This window comes from Plasmodium berghei (genome assembly GCF_900002375.2).
Source record: "Plasmodium berghei ANKA genome assembly, chromosome: 13".
Classification (NCBI taxonomy): Eukaryota; Apicomplexa; class Aconoidasida; order Haemosporida; family Plasmodiidae; genus Plasmodium; species Plasmodium berghei.
The window spans coordinates 792217-815818 of NC_036171.2; the positions used below are offsets into that span (position 1 = coordinate 792217).

At 24.5% G+C, this 23602-nt stretch overlaps 4 protein-coding genes across 4 annotated transcripts; 1 reads left to right on the forward strand and 3 right to left on the reverse strand.

The window, feature by feature from the left end:
- Positions 1-573: 573 nt before the first annotated feature.
- PBANKA_1319300 (ferlin, putative) lies at positions 574-6267 on the reverse strand (the record flags this gene model as incomplete). The annotated part of the gene is made up of 1 exon (XM_034566782.1): positions 574-6267. The coding sequence occupies one exon, from the start codon at positions 6265-6267 to the stop codon at positions 574-576; it is 5694 nt and encodes a 1897-aa protein (XP_034423345.1).
- Positions 6268-8242: 1975 nt separating this feature from the next.
- Positions 8243-11347, reverse strand: PBANKA_1319400 (conserved Plasmodium protein, unknown function; the record flags this gene model as incomplete). The annotated part of the gene is made up of 2 exons (XM_034566783.1): positions 8243-9891; positions 10162-11347. 2 exons carry the CDS (start codon positions 11345-11347, stop codon positions 8243-8245), a joined length of 2835 nt encoding a protein of 944 aa, XP_034423346.1.
- Positions 11348-14241: 2894 nt separating this feature from the next.
- PBANKA_1319500 (LCCL domain-containing protein) lies at positions 14242-19392 on the forward strand (the record flags this gene model as incomplete). Its single annotated transcript, XM_034566784.1, has 2 exons — positions 14242-14629; positions 14870-19392. 2 exons carry the CDS (start codon positions 14242-14244, stop codon positions 19390-19392), a joined length of 4911 nt encoding a protein of 1636 aa, XP_034423347.1.
- Positions 19393-19869: 477 nt separating this feature from the next.
- Positions 19870-21846, reverse strand: PBANKA_1319600 (polyprenol reductase, putative; the record flags this gene model as incomplete). Its single annotated transcript, XM_034566786.1, has 9 exons — positions 19870-19903; positions 19986-20037; positions 20176-20219; positions 20386-20515; positions 20639-20678; positions 20810-20915; positions 21035-21167; positions 21405-21438; positions 21541-21846. 9 exons carry the CDS (start codon positions 21844-21846, stop codon positions 19870-19872), a joined length of 879 nt encoding a protein of 292 aa, XP_034423348.1.
- Between the last annotated feature and the right edge of the window lie 1756 nt (positions 21847-23602).

A 23602-nucleotide genomic window follows, 5' to 3' on the forward strand; every position in this document is an offset into this window, starting at 1 on the left:
CCTTATAGTGATGAATTTTCTTTTACATTTTTTTAAAGATACAAATGCAAATGCGCCACATATATATTGTATATTTGCATGCGTAATGACAATGATAAAGATTTTTTTTGTATTTCACCTTTTTTACATTTTTCATGCTTACGTATATAATTCATTGGATGTTCATATATGCATACCATATTATTTTTTTATAAATAGAAATAATTTACAATAATATTTATTTGAATAAAACATAATCTCCGTCTTTAAAAAAATATAATAAACAATTAAAATTACATTGTTAAATAGCAACTATTAATATTTTAAATTTTGATAACAATTCAAAAATATAATCGTTAACTTTTTTTTAATTATCTACATATATTTTCCTAATTACACTTTGTCACTTTAAAGAATGTGGAGCAAAAAATTGAAAATTAAAAAAAGTTTGTAGGATAAAACACAATAAAATTATGACAAAAAAAATTGTAAGATAATGATGTAAACAAAAGGACAAAAATGAAATAGCAAAATCAAATAAGGCAAATTGAGGAAACAACCATAGGGTCCCATAGTCCAGCGTCTTCACTTTCATTATAGCAACATGGCGGGATAAATAAAGGAAAGAAAGAAGACCCATACAGCGAGGGAAAAAATAAAAAAAACTCTGAGTCCACTCCAGAAGGGTTTGTATATATCATTAAATCCAATAGAGTACGCAAAATCGTTCCAATCTCTTCCATTTTTAGGGGTTCTTAAGTATGGATTCCTATTCGGTTCACTTCGTCCTAATCCAGATGGTTTTATATTTGCTTTGCTTTGAGGAATAAATTGAACAGTCACTTGTATAGTTCCACTACAATTATTATCACCATTGGTATTATCACCAAAGTTTTTTTTTCTTAATTTAAGTTCAGCATCTAGCTCAAATTTATTTACGATTTGTAATACTTTATGTATATATTTAGATAGTTCTAAATTTACTTCTCCTAAAAACTGGCTAGTACCAACATTACTATTATTATAAGCAGCTAATTGTAAAAAACAGGTATTTAATGGGTGGGTAATATTTGGGTAAACCATTCTCCAATTAAATATAGCGTCACCTGTTTTACAATTATAATGCACATCTGTTGTTTGTGTAATTGGGTTCTTTCCATTATAATTTACACAATCTAATTCAGATGCAACAACTAAATCAAATGTTTTATTTGGATTTTCCCCATTTAATAAAATGCTGCATCTCCATATTATTATTCTTATTTCTACTTCAGAAGTCTTTGGTGGTTCCATTTTGTGTATAGGGATTTTTGCTGCCTCTTCATAGCCCATAATTTCGACCCACATTTCAAGCAACCCATTATTAGAAATAGACTTATAATTATTTATACCGCATGATGAAAAACTATTACCATTGTAATATTGGTTGTTTGAGTGTCCATTCATTATGTTAAAATTAACTAAATTTGTAAAAATATCAAAAAAGGAAAAAATATTATTCCAGGTGTTTAATTTGTTATACATATTACCACCACCATTGATACTATTTTTAATGAGGTTTTGATTTTTAAAATAATTATTGTATAATGGTCTATATTCTATAGGTACTTTGTTTTTTTTCATCATATGTCTCCATTCTTTGCTCATCCATCTATCGAATAAATTAATTTCTGTCGACCCAATATATATATCATTGATTTGTTTATCATAATTAGACTCAGCACTATAAACAGATATAGTTAATATTTCATCCTCTGGAAATATTGCTTCACTTTCCCATAGGTATGAAAAGTTTGGATTTGGATTATCTTCTTTGTATGAATTTCTTAAATTAGTTGTTTTTTCTCCTAATGAAAATGTTAAATATGGGTTGCAACTACATTCACTATTCACCCCGTTTATTCCAATACCTCTTATTACATATACTCTTATTTTTAAATATAATGGAATTTTATTGGATCCTCTAAATTTATTTCTAAATGTATTTTGGTTGTTTATATCTTTTAATTTTAATGGTATATGTTCAGATATTATATCTCTGTATTTAATTTTGGTAAAACATTTAATTTGCCCTCCTACCAATTCAACAAAAGGAGAATTCTCAAAACAACCAAAAGATATCCCTTCTTTGACTATTTTATTCTGATCATTTCCATCAAAATTTCCTATATTCCCATTGTAACCACAATTTAAAAAAATATTATTATTATATTTTTTTTTTAATGGAATAGACGGGATTAATATATCATCAAGGTAATTTTCCAATATTCCATCGACCGAAACTCGATGGGTATTTTTTACAAATTTCTCTAAATTTATTTTATCTCCTTCTACATATAAAATAAATCTAGGAGGTATATAAACATTCAAAATAAATTTATTTCTTAATATTTTTATATATGGATAATTCTTAACATTATAACTTGCTTTTATTATTTCTGGTACCCCATCATCATGCAATTTGTAAACACTCTCATTGTACATCACATTATAAATATTTCGTTGATTTTTTTTATTATAATAACAGGAAAAATAATGCCTCGTGTTTGTTATGTATCCTTCATTATTAAATCCGTTCCCTATTTTAGATCCTTTTTCGCCAAATTCGGCAATGCAATTAGCTTTATAATTTCCTGAAGAAAAGTTTTCCCTATTATACATCATGTTCATCTGAAAATTGTTCATCGTTGTGTTGTTGATAAGATGATCATTCCTTGGGTCATATTCATATCCAATGAAGTTGGAATGGAGACCCAAATGCATACCATTAGCCATATCAGCAGCCATACCACCAGCCATACCACCAGCCATACCACCAGCCATACCACCAGCCATACCACCAGCCATACCACCAGCCATACCACCAGCCATACCACCAGCCATACCACCAGCCATACCATCAGCCATACCACCAGCCATACCACCAGCCATACCACCAATCATTCCGGCAGCTTTTCCAGTGAATTTTGCATTGAAAGTACCACGAAATAGAGGTATGTTATTCCAATCATCGTCTTGATCATCATCATTTTCATACCTTTTTAGCTCCTCCTTGAGGCTAATAGTATGTTCATAGTCAGCTAAAGAAATAGCAGTAACGACAAGGGCGGCATTTTTGTTCTTATATATATTATAGGCATTGTCTATATTTTTAATATTAATAGTTTCTGAATAGTCCTCATATGCTTGTAAATAATATAAAGCATCATCTAAGTTTTCAATCCATGGTATATAAGGTATTAAAGATATATTTGTTTCTCCAATAAAATATTTGTCTTTCACTTTTTTATTATAAACTTTTATGTTTAATGTTGGGTCAAATATTGGATCCAATGGCACATCAATATCAAAATTTTCAATTGCAAACATTTCAAAACTTTGCTGATTAAAAGCATTCTTCCAATTTTTTAATTGAGTTCTTTTGTTTGTTTTCAATGATTTTGCATATTTAATTAATAACTCATTTTTTTTTTTTCCATAAGATGAGTAAGAAGTAATTGATAGTACAATAATAGGATAGGTTATATTATTTTTTATATAACCATTAGGAATTATATGTTCATTTTTTTTAGAGGGAATCTTCATTAATACTAAATTTTCTAATGACATACAAAAAAAGGATAAAGTACATTTTTTTATTTCTGTTATCATAGGATATATTGGTATTTTCATTGCATCTTTTTCTTTTACTAATTCAAAGTAAAGCAATATATCTCCAACACGTTCCCCATGAAGAAAATCATTATGTGGTTGCCTCACTTGACTATTGATTCTATTAGTTGAGTTATTGCCATTGGTAATATCTCCACCTATATTAGCATTCGATGTGTAAAAATCTTTTTGTTTTTCAAACATATATTCTTGCATTATACGTTTATAGCTCCCACTTTGTTGCCACAAAATATTGGGGTACATAGCCTTTGCATGTTTATTTCCTTTTAACTTAATCCACCTGGGTTGTATTTGTTCAACCATATTATACTTGGATGATTTATTGGCGAAGTTACACTTTTTGTGATTGTCTTTAAGATAAATATCATAATTACAAAAACATCTACCAATAAAATAAAAAGTATTATTATGAAATTCATATAATGTTACTACTATAAATGGAATTGTAGGTAAACCGACAGAATAATCAGTCAATATAGTAATATTTAATTTCAAGCATTGTAAAAATACGGGATTAGAATTATTTAAAACTAAAGATGTGATTTTCATTTTTCCAGAGCATGATATATGAACAAATGTATTAGGGGAATCATTAAAATTTGAAATTATATTTCTACATGCATATATATAACATCTTAATTCATAATTTACTGGAACCAATTTTTTTCTTCTATTTAACCCTAATTGTAAATCATATGATTTTTCTAAATTAACAAGTATAGAACCATTTTGAAATATATTATACATACAATTGAAACCGTTATCTACATTTTTGGAAATATTTTTTAATGGTAACCATATGGGGCATCGTGATATTTTCTCATTGTGTAAAAGAACATTTTTTAGAGGCATTCTATAGTATGCTATTCGCCTATCATTGTTTTGTTTTACTCCTATTTCATTTTCTTCGTCTTCATATTTTCGATGATCATAATTTTCTTCCCTTTTTTTAATCTTATATTTTTGATAATCTGTCAGTTTGGATTCTTTGTTTTGTTTATCATAATAATTATACTTGTCAATGATCATATTATTTCCTCCTGAGTACATAAAATTATTAAAAATACTACCATCATTATTTATCTTTTTTTCTTTTTCATAAACGTTTATTATAACATCCCATTGTTGTAGTTCATCTTCTACAGAACATAATTTCATATTATCTATTTTCCCCTTTCTAGAACTGAAATAAAATTCAGTACTTCCACTATTGTCTAAAATTTGTTGTTTTTCTGTAAGCGTGTTAAAAAAATTATCGATATTTAGAATGCCATTAAAATTTAGGAAATCGAAAAATTCACCATTGTCTGTAATATTTTCATCAGAATTATTTTTCCTCATTTTTTTTTTTCTATTTACACCCATTGCATTGTTTTGATCATCATCCCAACCAATTTCATTCGCTGATACGCAATCTGTTTTTTTTTTGTGAGGCCCACATGTTAGTTGTACATAAATATTTTCTGCTAAAAGGCCAGTTACTACATACACATCACACAGCAAAGTAATCGAGACATATAATGGGTCATCATAGACTAAGCAACTTTGAATAATAGGAATACTTAGACTATCATAATTGCTTAATCTTTCAACATAAGCACTAATACATATTCTTCCTAGATATACATTTCCTTCTAATGCAAGATTAAAATCGTTAGGCCTAATAAGACCGATATCATTACTTCCATTGTTGTAATAATTTTCCAAGTTTAGTTCATCTTTATGAAACCCATATAAATTTAACCACGTGGGATTGATAGATTTATTTTTGATTTGATTAAATGATAAAACTCCAATAGCTAATAATTCATCATTTGATAAAAAATTCCAATCCCATATTTTAATAATTATAGTATCTTCTAAAATAGGAGTATTAATAGGTATTTTAAAACATTCATTAAAGGTATATTTTGTACAATTATTTCCTTGACTTGATTTTAAATGACACCCATTAAATTCACATGTTATATATAAATCTCTGGATTTTTTTTTACTAATATCGATATATACATCTTCAATTTTATGTATATTGATATATAAATAATAAAATCGAGAATTAACATCTCTCAATGCAATGGTATTTTCTTCCACAACAGCTTTTGTCAAATCTTCGTAAAAGTTTTCATTATCTGAGTTATTATTATCGTTATTATTATTAGTATTATTATTGTATTGGGCCAAGCTACTATATATTTCAGATGATGAAGTATAGTCATTTTCATTACACACTATAACTTTTAATCTTAATTGTCCTTGAATTTCTGTTCGATTTTTATATAATATTGGATATGTTCCATAAATTTGATGATTTTTTTTATTTCTTATTAATTTTAATTCAAATGATATAACTCCTATTACATCATTTCTCCAAAATGTGTTAGCACTTTGAACTTCAAATTCTATTTTTGCAACATTCCATTCGATTTCCGACAAAACGATTCTATTCCAAACATGACTTTCTTCCCAATTTACTGCGTTGTATTTTTTTTTTTTTTTTTTTGTTATATATTCATTATTACAACATCGAACAACTACTAATGGATCCAATAATTCTTTGTCTTCAACCTTTAAATTCTGTGCTTCATATATTATGAAACCCACCGATATTACCCTCATTTAGTTTGTACTTCTATGGCTACTTTAGTCAGCCTACCCAACAAATCCACCACTATCGAATTATGCAATGTTACCTATTTTGAAATTTTTATTGAAAAAGACAAAACACCCAAGATTGAGATCTGCCTCAATGTAAGTCTTTACTTTTGTGCTGAATTAGACCGATTTTAGGTAGGTCATCCTAAATCGTGCATATATGTATATATATATACATATATAATTTTTTACACACACATTTTTGTACTTTTTAATATCCAACTTATAGTCAATTGCGGTGTTTCTTCACTAATGAATAACTAAGATTGCTATTACTATTATTGTTATTATTTCTTTACATATATGCTAATTGTCCTCTTTAAAATATCATATTTTCTTGGTGCTATATATATTACAAATATAACTCTTGAAATAAAAAATTGGTTCTCTGTTGCATAATAAAATACTCATCACCTCTTCAAAGTTATATTTTTATTAATTAAAAGGATATATTTTATGGGTAAAAAAAAGCACACACAATATTATATATATTAATTCCTAACAATAAATGGTTGAATATAAATCTGGATATAGTTGTACACTTAATTGAAGTTAAAATATTAGAAAAAAACGAAAAAACAAAAAAAATAAAAAATTCCTCTTTTTGGTGATTAACAAAAATTAAAATTTCCTTGAAATCGGAAATTATAACCAAAAAAAAATATGCTTATTATGTGTTTCAAAATATATATAATGCAAATGAAAAATCTAACAATGATAATATGTATTTTATTGGGAGCATAACACGCATATAAATATTTATATAAATTAGAATTGGTAACATTTTTTCTAGAAAACATTGTAACAACTTTTTTTAAGTATTTGTAATGTTCAAATAATAGATCGAAACAAAATATGTACATACGTATATAAATAAGCAAAAAAATATAAACTATTATAAATATATATATATATTTGTTGGCGACTTGAAGTTTTAATTTCATTTTTATATGTTTCAAAAATGGAAATCCACAAAGAAATATGCGAAATAAGAATTGGATATTTGTTTCTTTATTAATATTTATCGCACAATGTTCATATTGGTTATCATCTCCCCCCAAAATAGTATAAAAATCATAGCCAATATGCCCACAATAAGAATAACTTTATTATATTGAGGGAAGGAAAAAAAAATATACACATTATATATATGTGCAAAATCAGCGAAAATCGTTATCATATATATTAAAAACGGAATTATGAATAAAAATTAATCAGCATATAGAAAATATTTATACACAAATGCCATGGCATTAAAACAGGATTTATTAGGCATGTAGAATTTTTCAATAAACCAAACAATGCAAAATACTGATATGAAAATTATAATCGCATTTATATCTCCTTTGCATATTCACTTTAATTAAAAACATTTCCTTCAATTGCTATTAACACCTGAGAGAAATAATTTTGACTGACCACAATAAGATTTATTCTCAATGATATATATATGCTGCCTCACTTTTCAAAATAATTGTTGAAATTGAATTTATCATATCTTCTTCTGTCATACACTAACATATGAAATTTTTATAATTTTTCTTCGATTCATGGAATATTTTTTTTTTGCCCTTTATCATAAAGTTAAAAAGGTTCTTTTTATTTGTAATTTTTATATAGAATATTTGATACCCATCTTATACATATGTGTATAAAAAGAAAAAAAGAGAGAGAAAATGCACACATATATAGTGCATAGGTAACAAGCTACATTTGAATACTCCATCAAATGCACACATTAATATTATCAAAATAACTAAAACAACAGTTTTTGTAAAATCATTTTATCAATATATGTATATGAAAAAGCAAATAAAAATGTTAATCATATTTCCATTTTTCTAATATATTGTATGCTGATTAGTTTCAAATCTTGTTTTAAATGTCATTTAATCATTATTTTATCATTAATTTATCTTTATTTTTCTGTCTAAAGATACTATTTTTCACTTACAAACTCATCCTTTTTGTCCAATTCTTTGTGCTCGGTAACCGTATTTTGAACTATAGGATTTTTCATCATTTCAATTTCACTATTATTTTGAAAAATATTATTTAGCACAGATTTACCTTTATATCTTAATTTTTTGTTTTCTTTCTTTTCATTTTTGGGTGTAAGTTGCTTTCTTTTAAAATTTTTTTTATCATCTTTAGATATTAAAAATTTATCTAGTGCATTATTCCCGTTTTTAATGTTAGTATTATTATATATACAGTGACTATTATTACTTCCAATATCACTATTAGTATAAAATTCATTGTTTATGTAAATTTGTTCAGGGGTTGTATGAGATCTATTTAATTTGTTCAGTCCTTGATGATCTATCATCCTTTGCTGGGATATATATTCTAAATCGACTCCATTATTTGTAGGGTCTCGTTTTTCATTTGGATGTTTTAATATAACCGAATGCATAGATGGAAATTTTGAAGAATTAAAATATAATTCTTCTGTTCCCAAAAAAGAAGATTCACTATTCAAGGATAAGGAATAACAATTACATAATTGTGAGCTATTTCCCCTTATAATATTAAGATTATTCAAATTGTTAACTAAATAATTATCACTAGTGTTTGCCTTTTTCATATTATTAAGAAATATATCTTCTTCAGAATTAAGGGAAATTGATTTATTCAAAAATTGTTTTTTTCCGTTTGTTTCTTTACTATTATTATTACTATCATTTCTGTTTTTGGTATTATAAAAATAATGGGGAGATGAATTTATTGGGGCAGCTAAACCATTTAATAAAATATTTACTAAACTATTTGCAATATTTTCTAACGAGCTATTATTTTTCATCTCAAAGGATGGTATCCATACACTTAGTTGCCCTAATGTCCTGCATGAAGTTATACAATTAAATATGTCTAAATAATAATCACCTAACAAAGGCTGTAATTGTTGTAATTTTAAAACACACTTACATTTATAATCAATAAAAAGTTTTTGCATATATAATCCATCTTTATTTAACATTAATAAATAATTTACTTCTTGAATTAGTTTACTTATTTCTTGTTCTAAAGTTAAATTTATATTTTTTAAATTTTCATATTCACATTCTTTAAATATGACTCGATTTATTAAATAATGTATATTTGTTGTTTGCATACTATAAGCCGCTTTTATATTTTGTAGTTCTTTTTCTTTTTGATAATTTCTTATTTTTAATGAGGATATATTATTATCATCTTTATCTATTTCAATTGATGATACTATATAATCTAATAAATCATTTTGATTTACTGCAATGTATTTATCTCCATATTCATGCATATTTATTGGGAATATAATTAAGGACTTATTAGGCTCAATTTTAATTATCTTAGCTTTTTTTGATAATAATATCTTTTTATTCATTTCGTCGTTTTTTTTTAGTATATCGCAAAAATCTTTATAGTATATCACAATAGAGTTTGCATTAGACGCTTCTTTTGAATTGGAATTGTCACCCAAATCATCGTGATTTTTATGGTTTATGCTAATATTACTTTTGTTTATTTCGTTACTATTTTCTTCATTATTAAAAAATGTACTATCCATTTGTAAATCACTACGTTGATTGTTTTTGTTTGATTCTTCCGCTGTAAATTTATTTTTTACCATTAAAAAGGGGAGTAGATATGTATCTAATATTATTTTTTATGGATTATTATGTATATATAATTAGACAAGCAATTGTTTAAAAATCTCTTGATACACGACATTTATGAAGTGAAATAAAACAACAAAACAAATGAAAAATACGATACAGGTTCAATGAAACTCTACTAAACAGTTATGCATAATATATATATATATATATACATAATTGGCATTCAAAGGCATTAATGCATTTTTTCCACGTTTTTTACCTGAAATGAAAAAATTGTGATGGTTCTTGTGAAAAGGCATATTCACATTATCGTGGCCATTCTTATTTGTATAAAGGCACGTTTTAAAATTGCTTAAATTTTTTTTATTTTGATTATTTTTATTGTTTTTGCAATTCGCAACATTTGAATTTATGTTATATCTATAAACAATATTTTTTTCAGTATTTTCATATGAATTATCATTTATAGTGCTACTAAAGTTGTACATAGAAACATCCTCATTATCAAATTTACCACAGCTACCCAAATTATTGTAATTTTCTCCATTACCATCGTTTGCATACTCATTACATTTTTCGTATTTCTCAAAATGCCCATAATTGTCACTTTCATTATAATTAATATTGTTTTTATTTTCAGGAGCATTTACCATTATACATTCAATACTTTCATTATTGTGACCATCATTATGTCCGATTGTGACATTTGCATGAGAAAATTTATTTGATGAATCATTATCATGTCTTTCATTTAATATTACATCATTAATTTTACAAACAGTATTTTTATTTTGAAAATCCTTTTTACTTATACTATTTTTACATCTGATTTCTTTCATACAACTATTTATATTTTTTTTTGAGCAACTATTGGTTTCATTTTTAAGCAATGTAGTGTGATAAAGTAATGGGTTGATGCTATTTTCATCAGCATGATTACTGCTGTTAGTATTATTCTTATTATTGGAACTTTTATTGTTTCCATTTTTGTTATTTTTATTTATAGTATAATTTTCATCATTTGATTTTTTTTTATTAATTTGTTTATTTTGATAATTATGGTTATATGAATCAGACGCACTTTTTATCGAAGTTTTCAAATTGGAATGGTTTAATTTTTTTCCATCATTGAATTTATTTTTTGAATTATTTGGATTTTCCAAATTTGCAATTTTTTTAATACAACAATTATAATTTTTTTTATTATTTCCTTTTTTACATTTTAAATTAATTTCACTGTTAGATGTTATGATATTTATATAATCACCTATTTTTGAATTAAATTGTGGAAAAGAACCATGATTTTTTATATTATTATTATTATTTCCAGGCGCTTCGAAGCATCTGTTGTAATCTTCTAAATTTCCCATTAAATTAAAATCATCGGATTCACAGGGCAACTGGTCTATTAGTGTGGCAAATTGTCGTATTTGCGATGACGCCATTATTTCATATTTTTTACGAAATATGGGATTATATGTAATAAGGAGAAAATAATAAGAATGTGAAAATAAAAAAAGAACAGGAATATATATATATATATATATATATATATTAAAAAATTAAAAAGAATAAAAAACTTTAATTGTGTGTAACCACGTGTATAGACTTATACACATATGCTATTAAAGATATATACAACATGAGTGCATGCGTATACCTATGCATTGTATATACGTAAATATATGCATATAAATTTGCAATTATATATATATATATTTATTTAATATGTATATATATCTGTACATATGTATGCATAGCGCTAAATACAAATGATAAAATAATACATAAAAATATAAAAAGAAAATATCAAATGTATAAAAATAAAAAAGTGAAAAAATATAAAAAAGGGGCGAATTAAGCATTCTATTATATTAAACAAATAAGGTAGCATTATGTATAATCATCATATTGTATGTTTTATTATTTTTATACTATTTTGGCAATAGTATCAAATTGTTGATTAAGTTTCCATAAAATGTAGAGACGAATAAAATATGAGAATTTCATACACAATATATTTATTTATTTAACATAACATTTTTTGTTTTTTTTATTAAATAAAATTTATAATTAAAACATATATTTAGTGTATGATCCATTTTTTTGCCAATTTCTTGATTACACTTTTATCTTTAAAACGAAAATGGGAAAATATATACTGTTATATCAAACATCTATATTTAACTTAATAAAGTGAAAAAATTAAACAAAACATAACTATAAATGTTTTTATAGGTATTTTAATGTATCATTAAATAAATTGAATATTTATATTTATTTATTTTATAAATAATCGATAATATAAATTTTGACTATATAAATGTTTATAAAAAATAGCTAATATAACATATAAAAAAATATCCATGAACATATATTGTTATCATTAAAAATTTTTAATTTATATATGAATATGAAATATATCATATTTTTAAAGAATGTGGATTGTGTATTTCGTATTTATTAATGATTAATATGCATACATGTTTATAATGCATTTTATAATTGTAGAAAATATATGTAAATATTTTTTATTATTAAAAATATTTTGACAAAAATATTTATTTTTTAACTTTAGATGACATGCATATATATAATTATAAAAATGCCACTAAATTTATTGTCTATTAACAAAATGTTCACCTTAAGGATTAAAATACTTTGTTAAGGAATCAAATACATGATCAATAAATATTACAATGAAAGATAAAATTTACTCTATACAATAAAATGAATGCTGGATATTAGCTTGTTAAAAATTGTGTTAATTTATAGTTATCCAAGTATTGCCCCTTAAAAAATACATTTAGTTATAAGGCTTCTAGCTTTTCGCACTCTACATATTATTTATAATTATTTATTATTCAAAAGTTTTCGCATAACATAGCTTATTGTTAATATCTCTACGAAAAAATGATAATTCCAAACTTTGGTATGCATTTTATCTCTCTATTACTTTATTAATCTTTTTATATAATGCAAGTATATTTTTAATATAAATACGGGGATTATCAATATATAACCACATATTCAAAATGTGTTATTAATTAATTTTTTAATATTTTGTAATTAAAAATGAATTAAATAAATACATATGTTAAGAAAATAATGGATAGACACTAGTTTTAATGAATTAATTTAGCATTTAATTAATAAAGGGATTTTTATTTAATGTTAGATCATTCTATATAGGCATATTGAATTTATTCCAATTAGGGTATTTAAACTTCGAGGTATTTTTAATCATAATACCCATTTGGTATATATATTTTAAATACGCCACACTATCAAAATAATTGCTATAATATCTTATATATTATACTGAATATATAGACCTTATATGCAACTCATGCATTCTATATTTTTTTGAAAATTACGAATGTAGACATTTAAAGACATGTTTAATTCAATATAAAAATACGATAAAAAATTGAGAATAATTATAAAATTGTATTAAATTAATTTGATTTTCCTTTTTTAATAATATTTTTTTATAAATATACAACTCTAATAAGATAGCTATGTTTTTTTTGTCTTTAATATGTAAAATTATTGTAATAAATATACAAGGTTAAACAATTAGCATTTAACAATATTTATACACATATATTCGTGTATTTGTATATCTACATTTGAGTATAATACACTTGCACACACACACATGAAATTAAGATAATTTTTTTTTTCTGGCTAGTCATCTACAAATGTATATATAAAAATATAATAAAAAATAGCAAAGGAAATAAAATAAAAGAATAATCTCAATAATAAAAATATTAAATTTTATGACAATGAAAAATATACTTTATAATATATAAAAATCCATGTTTTATAATTAGACAGTTTAAAAATAGTGTGTAACAATAAATTGAAGATACATATGTATATACATATATTCTTAATTTTTATGTTTTTATTTTTTATGCAAATGGAATTTTAATCGTTCTTTATATATTTATTTAATTTAATTTATTATTATTATATTAATATTATTTTTGTTACAATTTTATGGATGTATTATTTACAACGTTTGTTGTTGTTTCAATGTGTACAATTTAGTAGAGTATGTGTATACTTTTATAATATTTAAATTATATTATTATTGATATTAATTTTCCAATTGTTATGTAAATATTTTTGTATATAAAAATACCTATTTGTCTTAAACTAATAAACAAATATATATATAATTTTTTTCATTTTTTTATGCGTATATGCAATAAAGTAATTTAATTATTACATTAATTATTATAGCTCTCACTTATGCTACAGTCATTTCTTCACTGAAGAAATATTATTTTATACTTATGTATTCCATTTTTTATTAATAAAAAAAATTATGTTAAAATTATTTTTTAATTATGTAATTGCAATATTTATGTTGCACTTTCTTTACGTGAATGGAGAAAACGACATCAGCAACACATTTTTTAAATTTGATAGTTGTGAAGCCTATTCAACATTTCCAAACATCGGAGATAATGGATTACCTCAATATGGAGCGGATAATGCTTTGACAAGAGGCTCAGGTTATTGGTGTTCCGAAGGGAAACATAATCCTAATGATGTAATTTCATGGATAGGGCATTTAAAAAATGTTAGATCGCTAAATGGCGTTATAATACACTGGGCTTACTCCCCTGGAGAAGTTTCTATTATGGCTAGCTATGACGGGAATGATCCATACGAAGAAGTCGTTCCATATCAAGCTATAGAATCTCGAGCCGGTAAGACACACATATAAATATGTATATATTCTTTTTTTGATATGTATATGCATTTATATAATATATATATGTAAAAATTACAGATATACGTAATAAAATGGCATTAAATGCAAATATAGACATATATATGAAAAAATATCGCTCACTATATGCACATGCTCACATTTCATTTGCGAATATGTTTATTCCTCAACTTTTTTGGATTATCGTTTTTTATTTTATTCTTTCTTTTCAACACAGGAAATATCATTCAAAATATCATATTCAACCATGTGATTAGAGCGAAATCAATTAAAATAAATATGAGGCATCCTGTGCATGAATATTTTGGTATTAACTTTGTAAATGTGCTCGGCTCTAGAGACCCCACTTTGAGAATACAAGGTGGTATGTCTAGTTTAACTCAAGATTTGTGTTTACAAATAAATGAAACAAATGACGTAGTTTTAGGTGGTTGTATAAATTCAATGTCTTATTTAGATGGAAGAGATTTATGGAAATTAAATTCCAGTAACCAAATATATAACCCGATAAATAATTTATGTATGAGTTTAAAAAATAATATGATCGCTAATGGGGGAGAACTAATAATGGAAGATTGTAATAGCAGTTTAGAGCATAATGATGGGCGTAGTAGTTGGCAATTGTTACCAAATAATCAATTAAAAATATTAAGAGATGGAAATTTTTGTTTAACTCAAGATGGTTCAAAATCTGGTAGTATCGATATAGCATTACATAAACAAGCAACGTCTTCTTTATCAAGAAAAGATCAAAAATATTCACCAGAAAAAGCAATAGATGGTAATTTAGATACATTTTGGTTATCTGAACCATTTGATATAGAAACAGTACCTGATGCCGTATATTTTGACATTAATTTAGGAGGTAAATATAAATTAGAAAAGTCTATAATTTATTGGAAATATCCCGCTACAAAGTATTCGATTTTTTTAAGTAATGATGGAGAAAACTATAAAGAAATTAGTAGCAATTTAGCAAATTTTTTAAGAAGTACAATAAATGATTTACATATTACAGAAGCTCAATATATTAGAATAAAATTAATGAGTCCAAATCCTGAATTTTCTGAAGGTGATGAAGAAAACTTATTTTATGGTATAAAAAAAGTATCAATATATACAAATAGGATAAAATCTATAGTTGATGACTGTGATAAAGTAAAGGATTCAGATGATGCAAGAGATAAATACTTTTTTGAATTTGTTTCTGAAGTTAATATAGAGGAAGGGAAAGAATTAAAAAATATAGACACCACATTACAGAAATATGCAGAAAAAATTCAAACTGAAGCAATAAAAATACAAAAATTAAATCCTCAGTTAAAAAAATGTAAAAGTAATAAAGAAAAAAGACATACTGATATTATAAATATAAAAAATGTTATACTTAAAAACATATATGATGTAATTAATAAAACTGAAAATATATTAAAAAGTAATACATTTAATTTATATTATTCGACATCTACAAGCGAATTAGGGCAAACACCAGACAACCCAGCATATAGTTGTTTTCATTTAAAAGGTATATTGCCTAGTTCTCCTTCTGGTTTTTATTATGTATTACCAACATGCTCTCAAAATGTGTTAAGAGTATTTTGCGATATGAAAATTGGAAGTATGTATTATATTCCATCTATAGACACTAACATAATTAACAAAATAAAAGATGTCGAAAATATTTGTGCATCATATGGATTAAATCCTATACATTTAAATGATCAAAGTCAAGTATATACATTAAAAAATTTATTCCATTTGATGAATATAAATATAAATAACCCAGTACCTTTAGCTATTATTAAAAATGATGTAGAGAATTATTTCTATTCTTTAGATTTTCAAGAGAATGTTGATAATATTATATCAAAATTCGGAACACCGATAGGTAACACATTTGGAATTAATAATACTGGGGTGATATTTTTTGATTCATTTAATTCTGAAATGTCTGGATTTGTTTGTTCAGATAATATAAATTCAATTAACCCCCCTCCACCATTTATCAATTTAAATTGTGATACCACTCTAAAGCAGGCTATTGAAATCGAAAAATTTGTTGGGAATGAATATCTATTTAAATGTCCCTATGATTGTTTAAAAAGAAATACTGAAGCAACTGTTATTGGAGGTGAAGGAAACATATATTCTGAAGATAGTTCCATTTGTTTGTCATCTATACATGCTGGAGTTTATGATAAACATTATTTAATTAATCTCAGAGTTTTAAATGCTCTAGGTGAATATGAAGGTGTATATCAAAATGGTATTATATCAGATAGTTATATAAATGATAGTCAAGAAGTAGCGTTTAAGGTTTTTAGGGTACCTCCAAAATGCCCTAACAATACTGCAAACTTTGAATCGTTTTCCTTTCTGCAAACTACGCCTATTTCTATAGGGAATATTGATAAAACCGCTACCATCGAAAACAATAACCATCCCCTTATAGAAAATTTTTACATTGACTCATCAACTGCAGATGCAATAAATGATCTTGTGACTGTTGTCAACAAAAAAGTTGGAAGCAGCGATCCGACTTTCCTAGCTTTAATAAACAATCAAGTAATTACAATAGTTTCTAATGCTAGAAGATATTTAAAGCCAACTGAAAATTTTGAAAAAAATATAGAACTATTATCTAATGAAACATTAAAAGATGTTCAAAAAATATCTCATACAATAAAATTATTATCTTCACGAATTACTTCTGAATTGGATAAAATAAAATATAAATTAGAAGGATTAATAAATGAAAGACTTAGACAAATAGAATTTGAATCATGGGGGTTAGAAAATGTAGTAGATAGTGATATATATAACACATTTGAAATTGTTAACATGCTAGATGCACATCTGAGTAGTACTGGTGGAGGAAAATGGAACTTGCTAGATAAACCATTAGAAGAAGGAATGAGTGGAAAAGTGCTAACTCAAAATGCACGCATTCATGATAATATAAGCGATTCGAATAGTTTATTTTATGGTACTTATGCTTTTTTAAGATATAAATTATTTTATGATTTTGTTTTTTCGACATATGTGCATGTAAAGGGCACTGGGTCAGTAGGTATAATATTTAGGGCATATGATAAATATAATTATTACATGCTAGAATTGAATAATAGTATAAATGGATATAAAAGGTTATTAAAATTTGAGAATAATGAGCCAACCGAATTAGCTATCATAAATGATGCAGGTTTTGACGAGAATATGTGGTTTGGTATAAGAATTGAATGTGCGCACTCAAAAATAAAAATAAGCATTATTAAAACAAATAAGCCATTGTATGATATACCAAATCCTGATATTGTAGTAAATGATGATTTCAATTCTGCTGGTACTATAGGGTTTTATACATATGGCATTGATTCTGTTGAATTTGCTAAATCAGTTGTTGAATCTGTTGAATGTTTGACAAAAGAAAATTATGTTAAAAACAAAAATAATATACCATTAATTTGCAATATATATGAAGAATTTTATGTTGGTAAATTTAATAAATCTTATTTATCATTTGATGAGGCAAATGAAAATAAAGAATTATCAAACTGGAATTATGCAAATAATATAGGGAATGAAAAGCGTGTCATATTATGCACATCAGATGCATATGGAAAAAAAAAACAGAAGGAAGAATATTCGTACCAAAATAATGATAGCCCATCATCATATATAATTTTACAAAAAAAAATATGTTCTGCTGGCGTATTTAATTTTTCTGTATATCCACAATGTAAAAATAATGGAACAGTAGGAGCTATCATTAAATTTTTAGACCCTAATAATTATACTATATTAGATATTGGACCCAATTTTACCAGATTAAGACAAAATATTAATGGAAATTTTCATTTACTAGGAGAATCTATTGTTTCTGGATATAAAGCAAACAACTGGAATATAATAACTATATCATTTAGCTCAACAAATGTTAACGTTAATATGGGAAATGGATTGACGACATATCCAATTTTTAGTTTAATAGGTTTAGATTTATTTAAAGGAGAACAAATTGGATTAGCTTCATACAATTGTAATAATGTTTCTTTTAGCAATATCTTTATACATCCATTTGACTTTAAACCATACAGTCCAACCCCATCAGTTGGCATTGAAAGCATGGTACCGATATTTTCAAAAATAAGGCAAGATACAATACACTCAGAAGTATTAGAAAATGATAAATCACTAGATTATAATATGGATAATCATAAAAGAGGTGAACTAGAAGAAGCTGAAGAAAATTTCAATACTAAACACACTGAAATAGAAAAGCATTCCTTTCATTTAAACCAAGATAAAATTGATAATGAAAATAAACAAAATGATATTTATTACTGTGCTACGCATAAAGATATTGCTAGCAGAGAAGCATTTTGTAATAAACATAATATAGAAGACAACAATTGTACAAATAATTTTTGTAAAAGTTGTTGTGATAATATACAAGTGGAAATGAACGAAGAGGATACAAACACATGCATAAAATCATGCGAAAAATTAGACCAAACTGTTTTAGAAACATCAGAAATACTCAATTTCCTTAAAAATTCATGTATTGAATCTTCCAATGAAGAATTAAAAAAAACATGTGAACATGATGATGACATAGATCAATGCGTAACTGATATGTGCCAAATGTGTTGTCAATCTATAATTATACCTGAGAATTTACTTACTTCAAACATTAAACTAAATCCATTGATAAATCAGTGTATATCAGAATGTGAATAAATTATATTCATTAAGGAAATTATTTATTATCTTTCGTTATTTATACCTTTATTATGAACATTTTTGTTGTTTTTTGTGGTATTTTTTGATACATTGTTTTTGTTGTTTTTCTCTTTCATCATACATGCATTTGAAAGAGTGCTATCAAAGAATGCGCATACATATATGTTAATACTTGTTTGTATTTGTGAAAACTAAAAACATTTTTATTTAGCTAAACAATGAAAATTCGTTATTCGAAAGAAAAGCACTAGAAGCGACGATAAAAAACTTATATGAAGTATTTCATAAATGCTGAAAAAATAACAAAAAAATTAATAACAAGTTTAAATGATATATATTTTTTTCTCTATTATTATTTTTTGTTTATACAAAGCTAGTGAGCTTACACAACTTCGGTTTTTCTTATAACAGGAATTATATATAAAAAAATATAATAATCATATTTTACATTGATTTTTTTTAATGAAAATGTACTTAAAAGAGAAAGGGGAATATAATTCTTCTGTGTCTGAAATAAAGAACAAAATTATAAGCATAAATGGTTATTTTTTGAAAAACAAAACTACATATATCCATTAGCTTAATCATACTTGGGGTATGTGTCTTGCATAGTTTTCAGATACCATCTATGTGTATGTATTCCTAAATAAAAGACAAAATAAAATGGAGTAAAAAAAATATGTATAAATATGTTCGACTAAATATGTGTATTTTTCATTGTGCAATAAATTATAATTAGTTATTGGGGATAAATAATGTATGTATATGTATATATATTACCATTTTTAATTAAAACTAATAAAACCATGAGACAATTCAAAAGACTGAATTGAATCAGAAAAAATAAATAATTATTATAATAATGATATAATATAAATATGTGAATATATGCACTTATGGATTCATGAGTGCCCACATTTTATTATGATTATTTTTTGTCAATTCCGAAAAAATTCCAATAGTTTAAAGATCTTCAAGGAATTTTCTTACCATATCGTATCTAGATTTGATAGGAAAAATGAAAAGTATATCAAAATTTCACTAAAATAATGAGGGCAACTAACAAAATCAAAAAGCCCACCATATGGAACTTTATATGGAAATTCATTATTTTTTAGGGCTATAAAATGGGGAAAAATATAAATAAAGAATAATTTTACAAATTGCCATATAATTTATTCATATTTATTATGCTTAATATTTTCGTCTTTTTATTTATTTCTTCATTATTTTTGTTAATAACCTTTTGATCGTAATTTGGCCAAACGAACATGAGAATCGTACTGGAAAGTATGATAATAGAAAATTTTGATTTATAGTTTCATTTAAATGTGTATGAATATATACATGTACTTACCACATTGATCGAAAAATATGAAAAATGAAAAAAATGTATAATAAAAATATTGTATACTTGAACTAAATTTCCAAAAATGAATATTGTAATAGAGAGCAGTTTTAGCACTGTAATTTTGTGTATATTTTTGCTGTGCAAAGAAAAGGGGGTGACTAAGTAGAAACTACCGTGTGTTATAAAAATATAAATATATTATGAATTATATATATACGGGTTTTGTATTCAAAGAAAGCGTATTAGCAATTAAAAGTATTTTCCTTTTTTCTTTTTAGTTTACATTACCTTATTCCTAGACAATATGATAAAATATGCATAAAAGATTTAGAAGTAGTTTTCACCACAAATATTTGTTCTAATAATCTTCTTAACAAATGTATTTCAAACATAATATTTGTTTTAGATATATACTCATATGCTGAAAAAAGTATATATGGATAGTCACAAGACATACATAAATTATTATTAATATTATATGTATATAACTGGAGTAACTATATAGATACTCATTTCCAATTAACTATATATGTGCAATAGACCTGATATTACTTGTTTATTAAAATTGTATATATGCTTCTTATTATATGCCATCAAAATGTGCATAATACATTTCAGTACTAATAATTGCATATGCTTTTTCAACAAAATAAATTACCATTGTAATTATTCCGAGATGCCTCATTAATATCCTTATTAAAAAATGAAAAAATGAAAAATTGTATGTATTAATTAATATAAATTAATGTGTATATGGTATGTATGAAATATATTTTTTTAGGAATATAAATTACTTGTAGTAATATAGCTGAGTTTATTATCAAACCAAGAAAATAAAAGTGAAAGAAATATTTTTTTGAGATTATAATATTATCGACCCATTTTTTTAATCTATGAAACATACAACTGCGCTTTTCTTCATTTTGTTCTAACTTTATAAACATATTTTTTCCATGTAAAGACCAATTAGTTATTGTTTTCGAAAAAAATGATATAAGTAAAATAAATATTCCTATGACATAATATAATATGCATATAACTTTAAGGGGAGTTATTTGTTTTAAGTGACTATGCATTAAAGAAGATACAGTGTTTTTCATTGCATCTATATATTCTTTCTTTTTTTCTGTTCTTTGCTTTCTTATGTTTTAATTATTTCATTTAACTACTGAAAGTGCGCCTTTATATATACATTTAGAGAATTCATTTATTTTTTTTTATATATGCGTATACTGTTATACCAAATAATTTTTTATAGATTCTAAATTTGAGAAATAATTGTAATATCATAAAATACAAAAAATAGAATAATTAAATATTGGTATTTGTAATTCGATAAATTCTTATTAAAAATATGGTAAGAATGTGTGTACATATATTTGGTATTGGTGCATTACAAAACATTTTAGAAAAATAACTATTAAAAAGAGAACATATTTTTTTTTTTCACTATCATTATTCCGTTTTTCACTTTTTGTTTTTTTATGTTTTTTTTTCTTTATTTTACACCAAAGAATACAAAACATAAATCAACATTACCCTTGAAGGAGCGAAAGAGAAAAACATCATTTAGTTTTATGATATCTTTATGAATATTAGTAAGCATTAAATATATTTTCTTTCATTGGTTATAGGGAAAATGATAATATTTTCCATATGTCTGATATATGATATTCTATAAATATACCACATATATTTTTTTTCTTATATAGTGATATACATGCATAATATATAATAAATGCACACGTTTACACATACATCATCATGATATAAATATACTAAAATACGCTAAAATTATTATATTTTTTAAATTTATTTTCCAATATAAATGATTCAAAAATAATATTTTCATTTTAACATTTTTATAAAAATCAAAAACGTATTAAAAGAATAAAAAGATGGGAAAATATTTAAAAAATGTGTAATAAGGGCATATATATATATTATGCACGTTCATAACTATGTGGGCTTGTTTAAAAATATTTAATGACGTTTTTACAAAAAAATATTTGTAAAGCCTTTTTATTTATTTTATAAATTATAAAACAGCCACATGCATAACATTTTCTTATGCCATTGTCCACACTATTCTACATACATGCATATGCATTTTATGTACTAGTAAAATAACTCGTAAATTTCCAATACACATGGATACAATATTTTGTATTGCTATCCTATTTGTTCACATATAATCATATTATTATTAGCACTGTATAAAAAATAAAGTACTGCGTCATCAATAAAAATCAATAAAATAAATATAAAAATAATAGCAGCTTGATTTTTAGAAGAATATTTAATTATAAAGGTAATATACCGGACATTTTTTTTAAATACCTCACATTTCACCTTAAATTATCTTCACAAAATATACATGTACCCAGATTTCTAATAAACAGAAACATGTGCATATATATAATATATTTTAACTGTTGCGAGTAATTTTTTTAATAATTCTTATGCTTCCATATTAATATTGAAAAAAATATTTAAAAAATTTTAAGATTAACGCAATTGAAAAAGGTAAAAATATGAATTCTTTTGTAAAAAAAAAATCGATAACCATAGAGATAATATCAATTGTAACACTAGTAACAAGACACTTTTAAAGTCAATAGAATTGTAAAATAAATATATAATAAAATGAATTATTTTAAAAGGGTATTTTTTTAAAGTAAATTGAAATGTGTATTTTTAAAATATTAGAGTAATATTACATTTAAACGCTGTATTTACTTATTTTGTATAGTTTGTCAAATGTAACATATTTGCATTGTGATATATGTACGTATATATATACACATAACATATTTTGTTGTCTTTGAAGTTGATTTTTCATATTATTATACGTTA